General features: G+C 40.0%; 1 protein-coding gene across 1 annotated transcript in view; it reads left to right on the forward strand.

Annotated features, from left to right (window-relative positions):
- The window catches only part of CCDC187 (coiled-coil domain containing 187), a gene marked incomplete at both ends in the record, with an annotated part of 31,306 nt that extends 24,254 nt beyond the window's left edge, over window positions 1–7,052 (forward strand). The window contains 7 exon segments of the mRNA XM_080355752.1: window positions 4–180; window positions 275–453; window positions 2,180–2,364; window positions 2,922–3,034; window positions 3,553–3,721; window positions 4,645–6,929; window positions 6,933–7,052. Of these exon segments, the coding sequence (XP_080211878.1) occupies window positions 4–180; window positions 275–453; window positions 2,180–2,364; window positions 2,922–3,034; window positions 3,553–3,721; window positions 4,645–6,929; window positions 6,933–7,052 (3,228 nt within the window).
- Between the last annotated feature and the right edge of the window lie 1,642 nt (window positions 7,053–8,694).

An 8,694-nucleotide genomic window follows, 5' to 3' on the forward strand; every position in this document is an offset into this window, starting at 1 on the left:
TAGGCAGAAATCCAGCACCTGCAAAACATCTACAGGGCAGCCCATCAAGAAAGAAAGCTCCTATTAAAGCAGCAAAGAGAAATCTTAATGATGAGGCATTCAACAGCACAGCTACAGGGAAAGCTGCATAATTTGGCTGGGAAGCAAGAGGTTATTCAGTCACAATCACTAGATGTCTCGGTGGGTTTTTTTGAGTGGATAATGACTGAACTCAGAGCTGACACTACAGCTGAGGAACCCAGGTGAAACCTCATGTATTACCTTTTCCTTTCAGCTTACAAGGAGCCCAGCAACTGAAGAAACAATCAAGCTGAACACAATGAAACTTATTTCTAGCCCAAAGTTCTTCTCATCCGCAGCAGAGCCTACAGCCCACACAGAAACACCTGATCTGTCAGGAAATAGGGAGAGTTGTGTCCAGCTGAAGAATAAGCAAAGCAAGAAATATGAGGGGTAAGTAAAACCCTTTTCCAGCGATAGACGTACCAGTCCAGTGGAGAAGATGGAAGCAGTTACATCCTAGATAATTGTGCAAGTTTAAATGCTCCCAAGACAGAGTTCTAGAATAAGTTTTGAAAATCTCTGTGTTCAAGCAGTTAATGTATCAAGATCACTGCTTATCATTCTGACCAATATTGCCTCACTGTTTACTTGTGTGTCCACCATGTGTCCAAACTACTATCTGCTGTCCAAACCAGTAAGCTCCTCAAGGCAGGCACCAGTTTATTGCAAGGTATGTGAACAGCATTAAGTAAACTGTCTGTATCTGTAGCTGGAGATCCTTATTAAATTTTTCAGGTAGAATACATTCATCACTTCAATATATCAATAAGAAATAGTGTATTTATTTCAGATTCTTCCATTCTTTAAAAAGATGAAGTACCCTTCTGTGCAGGGGGAAGATGTGTTTTAAGTAAAACCTTGAATTTTAAAAGAAAGTTGAGGCAGTATTTACAACAACTTTACTATTTATCAGGAACTGCTGCTGATATACATACATATATATATAAACCCACACACAAAACAAAAAAACCCTCTTGGTGGTTACAGGGAGTTACATTATGATCTTGATACTTCTGTATGGCACAAATATTAACTCCTTGAATAGAACAAGCTACATCAGAGCCTTAATCCTGAAATTTAGAGTCTGTGTACATGTATTGATTTAATTGGTGAAATTCACTCCTTTGTCATCCTCTGGCTGTAAGCCTACATGTCACTTAACTCCTCAGAGCAGGTTTGTGTTTCACTTAGGATTTAACCACAGGAGGCTTTTGTACTACATGGGGCTTAATTTTATGCTTAAACTGAAGCGCAGAGGTGTCAGGTGAAGTGCCCACAGTTGGAGGTGATTCAGGAGCTCAGTCAGACTGTCCTGTGAAAGCGCTGGTCCTGTGCCCCAGGGACTGTGTCCCCAGCATCCTTATTGGGTGAGGATCCAGCAGTATCCATACAGCTCGGAACAGCACTACTTCCAAAGCAGGCTCAGATGAATAAAAACCTAGCTTGCTTCAAGGGAAAAAAAAAAAGGCAGTTAAAGACAAATATATATCTATATGAATTTAAAAACCTCGTTCATTCAGTGTTACCCAGACCTTAGCAGACTAGTGAGTCAGATTTGTGCATTTACTTAAGTCCCCGCAGGGAAAAGCTTTCAAATAAATCCCTGCACGGAACCGATCTATAATTCATGGTGTTATTGATTACAAGTCACAGAAATCTTTAAAAGGTTTCTTGGCTGTGCTTTCACTTCTTATTACTGACAAGCCTGCTCATAGGAGAACAGTGAATATTGGCGTCAGTCTGGAGCAGACAGGCCCTGCTGGAACTCGCAACACGCCCAAACTCCGGCGGCTGTTTGATTGCGTATAGATCTCTTTCCTGTCTGGGTGTGTAGAGTGGTAATTGTGCTATCTATCCACCAGTGGAGGTATGTTCATGTTTTCATACTGACCAGGAAGACAGTTAATAAGCAGGGCTGTAAGGGGATGAAAAGAGTTGGGAAACACCTTTTAAAGTGAAAGCAAACTGAAATAAAGAATAACTTTTCAACATGCAGAAAAATCCCTGCTGATTTGGGCATTTATTAATGGGTATTCATAGAATCATACAGATTAATCATGATCAACTTGGGAACACAAAACCTACTCCTAATCATTAATTCCTTATCTGTTTACAGCTTTTCTACTGAGAACAAGAAAATTCTGGCACAACACCAGGAGCAGGCAGAGGAGTCCCCAGGTTTGGAGCAGCCTCTTGGTGTGCGATGTCCTTATGTGTCTGAGATGGTGACCAAGACAGTGTGTGGTGCTACCAGTGAAACCACAGGCTCAGTCTCTATGGGTAAAGATTACAAAAACACAGGTACCCAATAAAGATTACTTCGTGGAAACCACGTTTGTGAGTATTTGGTTAAACTGAAGGACTTAGGGCAGAAGTTGAAGTCTCAGCTGTTCTTTGGAGCAGGTCAAATGATCTCTTGGAAGAGGATTGTTGAGCTGATTAGCCCATGAGAGAGAACTTGTGATGTTGACCTGGTCCTTGGTTACCTTCAGCATGGGTTTTTGTACCAATATCTGTTCAGAATTAGCAAGAAGATGATGTAACAAAGGTGTAAGTTGGAGGGTTTTTTGAGGTAGCAGAGACATATAGATGAAGCAAGGGAGAAAGAGTACAGAAACTTCTGGAAGTGCGCTTTACAGTACTGGATGGTACGTAAGGTGGTGATCAGATAAATAAGATCACTGGTCCTTTCAGATTCTGTTGGCGTGACAAGGAATGTGTTGGGCAAAACTAAGTTACTCAAACTATAAATATATTTAAACAAGCCTTTTTGAGCTAAACAAAAAACCATAGTCGAGTTACTCATGTTAAAAAAATGCAGCATTGGAAACATTGTAATTGAACATTATACCTTTCAGAGCTTAATGCTCAGGGTGGTGTCTTATTCCCTCTGGAACATGCAAACTCAGCTAGATTGGATGACCCTATATCCACACCCACGTCAAGAGAAGGCACGAAGTGTGTGTTTCTGGTAAGGATCACCTCTGGAATTCCATTTCTGCCTTATGAAATAGTGCCCTAGGTTATATTTGCTTTAAGATAGGATCAGCACAAGACTCATTTGGCGGTTCTGAACATCAAGTAGAAATCAGCCTGTGTGATTCTGTGCGTTTCAGCTGAAGACTGAATTTTGACATGGGCTCATTCACCACAATTCTCCAGTCCCTTCCATTTTCTCTGTGTTGATAACTGGTGACAATGTGTTCAAGCCATCTCCTGTGGGTGCTGTGCTCCTCCAGGAGAAACTACACCTGTCCCTGCTATTTGCCCATAGCAGCTGCAGAAACTGGTCCTTTTCCATTTCCTACAGCAGTGACACGGCCCCAGAGTGGGTATATATGCTGTGGAGTCCATATGCACTTATATACCTTGGTGTTACCATGTAGGTTTAATCTCTGGTCTCTTAACAATTTTTTTGGTGCCAGTTTGCCAACAGCAAAGTTCTTTTCTCTTAAGACATTAACTCTGTCTCAACTACTTACATTCTAGGAATCTGTGCTAAATGAAAAGGCATTGATTTCAAGCCCAAAGACAGATCCTAAAGACAATGAAGATATTAATCCATGTGACAGCAAGTTCACAGTGGAAGGCTTGGAGGTGCTTCCTACTTTGTGTAACTTACGCCTGGTTCAGGCAGAAAATACTCTTCAAGGAACTGGTAAATCATGTTTAATGCTATTATGTCCAATCTGTTTCAACCACTTCAATCAAACTTTAATCCAGGCAGAGAGAGAGAGAGACAATCTTCTCATTTATTATGCAGGTGTCTTGCTCACTATGCTCAATATATAAATCACTGCTAGGCAAGATGGTGGAGATTTCTCAAAGGTTTATTATGAGATATGATTATACTGCTTCCTCAGAACAAAATCATAACTTATTCTGATTCTGTCATTAACAATTTACTCTTTTGAGGCATTTTTTAAAAGTAATTTAAGGGTGTTCTTTTAAAAATAACATAGATCAGTTGAAGATAGACTTCAACAGTACATGCTGGAGTTATTTTTGTTTCTGGGTTCTATCCTCAGTTCATATTTCTTCCTCTCAGTAGGATGTATAAAAAAATAAAGCTGGCTGCTTATATATAAGCCAGTTATATAACTTGTATAGTTCTGGGTATGCATAATCTCTGTATTATAAATATTTACGTATGGTAGCAATATTTTGTATTTCTGTTATTTTTGTCACGAACTATCTTTCTGCATTTACTCCTAGATACCATAGTGAGGGAGACTATAGACTTGTGTAATGAAGACTTAGGAACCATGGTCTTGATGACAGAATTTTGACATAGACTGTACTTGAACTAGATTCTCAAGCCTGGCTTTGAGCATGTAGACATCAAATTGTCTGAAATAAATCCTGTCCCTCAGGCAAAGAGAAATTTTCCCATGGATTTCAGTGGTTCGCAGTTTCACCATTAGTGTTCTGACTTAATTTATGCATTTGGGAAAGGATCTTGTGCTGTTTCACAAGCAGAGTGTCCATGCACAGCCTTAGATCCTTGTAGTCACAGCTATTTTGTATGACTGAGAACCACCCTGTATTTGCCTTCTGTGCTGAATAATCTGTGTATTTCAGGTGATGCTACACCATCCTTAGAAGATGTACAGAAAGAATCTCTGATAGGAAGGAAAGCACCCAAGGAGCATTTGGATGGTGTTTCCCATGAAGCTTCTGATGAAGAACTAAATTTAAAAGCATTTTCTGAAGGATTAGCTTCCACTGAATCATCATCCAAGTCAAACCACTTCTCTCTGAGATGTGAGAGTGCCAAATCAGGTTCTTCACTCCCAGAATTTCAGAAAGTGTCTGCAGTTTGCATTGACATTTCAGAAAGCTCCATTTCAGACTCTGAATTAGAGCTGAAAAACACAGAGGACACAGATGTCAGTATCCCAGAAGAGTTTGATGACAATGGTGATGTGTTTGACAATGTTTCAAAAGAGATGCTAATAGCAGTAAGTAATGGAAAGGAAATGTTACCTAGTGACAAACATGATGAACCTGAGGTGCCTGAAGATGACAGCACCAGGACTTCATCGCACTCCCAGAAATACCCTGGTGACGTTTCAGATCATGGTCGCGCTGATCATTTGCTTCCTTCCGTTCCCTCAGACAAAGCAAAAGCCACTGAAACAAAGTCAGGAGATTCTTCCCAGTCTGATAGCCCTGCTAAGGTAACAGATGAGCCACATCTGGATGCCTCAGAAAGCTACAGCGGAAACAAAACCAGTTCTCAGGAGATCATAAAACAGGGTAAAGACACAGTTGCCAGGTCTTCGTGCAGTGATGATATTTATTCACCTAAGATCTATGAGCAGCAGCAACCTAGTTCTATGACTAGCAGGGTGAAAAAGGATGATGGAATTAACAGTGTATTTGTGGATCAAAATAGAGACCTACTGGGGTTTCCACTGATGGGTTCTCTGAAACATCTAGATTCTGTTACTCACCAACTTAGGAACCCTGTGTCTCTTCCACCTGACAAAGACATTACAAATAGCAAATTATTCGCATGTCTATCTTCAAGAAACCTGTCAGTATCAGGAGGTGAAAATAACCATGCACAGCTTTTGAATGAGAGACTCACATCCAGCAAACTCGATGAGATTGAATCTCTGCCCACATCCATGCCAGGAATTTCTGAGGAAGTCCATACAGAGAATAATTCATTTGAAACTTTGCAAAGGGTGGCTACAGAAAATGAAAATGACTCAACAACTGAAAAGCAAGCCATAAAGGAAGCAGAGGAGGGAATGTTTTCTTCCGTCTCCTCAAAAAAGCAATTGTTTCAAGCTGAGAAGTGCTCTTCCAAAGGTGATGATACAATTTTTATTAGTGATGAGGGTCTTCCTCCAACTGCTGAGGATACCTTGTCAGAAATAGTGTCTCCTGTTGATGAAGTATTGTCCTATGGAAGTGCTGACTTGCCATCCTCTAATAAAAAGGATTTGTCATTTCCAAGTGAAGATCTTCCTCCTGCCCCTTTAGGTGCAGATGCAATGAAAAATGATGATTCTACCTTCAGTATGGACGATTTCCCACCTCCACCAGAACAAATGACAGTCTCAGAGAGTAGACAGTGTATGGATGAAGATATATCACTGCAAATGGATGCATTACCCCCATTACCTGATAACGCTGTGCCTGAAGAATTTCCCCTGCTCGATGGAGGGACAACTGATGCCTTTTCAACTCAGGATGGTAGTGTCTCAGAACAGTCTTTAACTAAAGATGTTTTCAGTGTGAAGGAAGGTTTATTAGAGTACCAACGAGGAGAACATGAGACACCTTTGCAGAATTTGGAGTTTCTGACTGTGTCAAATCCTATTTCTTCTGGACAGGCCAGTAAAAGTCCCGACTTAACAATTAAACAATGCAAAACATACTTAATGTCACCCAAAGCTGAGGAGGACAGTGATGACCCATTATTAGCATTTGAAATTGGGGACAGAGTGTTAGTAAAGCAGACCCAGCCTGGAACTCTCATGTTCAAAGGACGGACTAACTTTGATAGTGGCCATTGGGCTGGTGTCGCACTGGACAAAGCTCAAGGTGATAATTCTGGAACTTACAACGGGGTGAAGTATTTTGCGTGTCCTCCGCACTGTGGTGTTTTTGTCAGACCTGAGGAGATTTCGCACCTGTTGGTGGCTGATGAAAATGGTCCCAATTACCTTGGTAATGAAGACTCCGATTCCTATGATGATGAATCTTTCAAAGGAGACCGCACATACCCTGAAGATGATGAGCAAGGAGGAGGGTTTGCAGAGCCGAAAGCAGAGGACACAAATGGTGCAGGAGGATCAGAAGTGAAAGAAAACAAGTCTAGGTTACACACTGCCTCGCTGGCTGGGAAAGGGTGAAAGGTTTCATATTCTGACCAGTGTAAGTGCGATGAATTCCTCTGTCAAAACAAGTCAACGTGTGTGGGATCAGATAAAGAAAAAACAGAACTGATGCATATGGAATTGTTTTCTGAATAAACAAACCTATATATATATAGACCATAATAAACAAAATAAACCCTATGTGTTTCTTACTTATTTCTTTTACTGAAACCAACTAGAATTGCAGATTATATTGTACACACTGCTATTCTCATTAGCGAATGGGAGTAGTTTTGTTGTTTTGCAGACAGCTCCTGGGGATGTTACAAAGCCCTGCCTTGCTGGTTGCCATATGAACAGAAATAAAAAGGCAGCTTCTGCCCCAAGCGCATTAACTGTTGATCTTATCCTGTACACTATTTTCATGTCCCTAGTGATACATTTATTTTCTTTTAAGCCTCTGACTTTTATCCTCATTGATCTTCGAACAAATAACTTATCTGGATTAATTAATCAATGTTTTCTTGTTGTCAGTTTACAGTAGAATTTAACTTTTTTTTTTTTCCTCCTGGACTCATAGACAAATTCTTGGATACAATGACGAATCCATATATTGAAGCACTACAGTTTTTCAGTTTATTGTTGCTATGGTTTTGCAGCAGGATCCTTGTGTTTGGAATGAGAGGTATTAAAAATATCACTTTATATAAGTGAAAGAATTAATGAAGGATTTGGTTTATGTTACAATGTTTGCCTTATGTTACCCTGTATGTTACGCTTGAGGAAGATAACTATTATATCTGCAATGAGGTTTGTGAGTGAAGCCTGAACCCTTGCAAGATACTATATACAGAAGGACATAGCTATAAAATAGCCATTGCTGATGAGAATAAAAAATGTTTACATAGAATGTCAGACATATTTAACATCCCCCACCATTCTGTGTTCAAAATCTCAGATTCTGGCACCCAGATATATTGACCTGCTCAGTCAGTGGCAAGACTTCAATATCAAGACTACTCCCCTTCAAGGTCTAATATTTTGTTTGCCTTGGTTTTGATCAATATTAACCTCCTGGGTCAATAAATCCTGATACTAACCTCAAGAGGAGTCATTATCTTTCATAGAAAATGATTATTTCTCAGTTAAACCCCACATTTAATTTTCCTGTAATCCATCTCTTTCATCTTTATACATTTAACAATTCTCCTGAATAAAATGGACTCTAAAATATCTTGTGCACTGCAGATTTTTAAAATCCTAATTAGCAGATGCCAGGAGATTTTTCATTTCTTTGAAGTGGTTGGACTCCATTATTGTAACCATCTAATTTTGTTGTTTACAGCACCCGGGAAGAACAGAGACAGAAAACCCCTCAGATGGGATGTGATGCGACCACGTAACTTATGGCTGTTGATATGGATGCAAAAGAAATGTGCCTGAACCATTTCAGATATTAACGGTGAAGAAAAGAGAGAATGAGGAAAAGAAAGGGCAAAGGTGCAGAATCTGTTACTCCATTCTCGAGGAGAGGATTTTTATTGTATATAAGATTCCCACCCTTGTACTGTCCGAATTACGGGCAAGAAACAACATTAAACTTGATTCTAACTTCTGAATTTACACCAGTGGGCCTGGAGTTTGGACCCATTTGTTTCCTACTTGTTCTCAAAGGATTAAAAGAAGTGTTTGTGAGTAACCAAAGCAAGAATTATCTTTTGGGGGACCTTGGTCTCTGTGTTTTAAGCTCCTTTGAAGTTGTCCTCTAGGGACATTTTCTCTGCTGGTTTTCTGCCTC

This window comes from Nesoenas mayeri (genome assembly GCF_963082525.1).
Source record: "Nesoenas mayeri genome assembly, chromosome: 18".
Lineage (NCBI taxonomy): Eukaryota > Metazoa > Chordata > Aves > Columbiformes > Columbidae > Nesoenas > Nesoenas mayeri.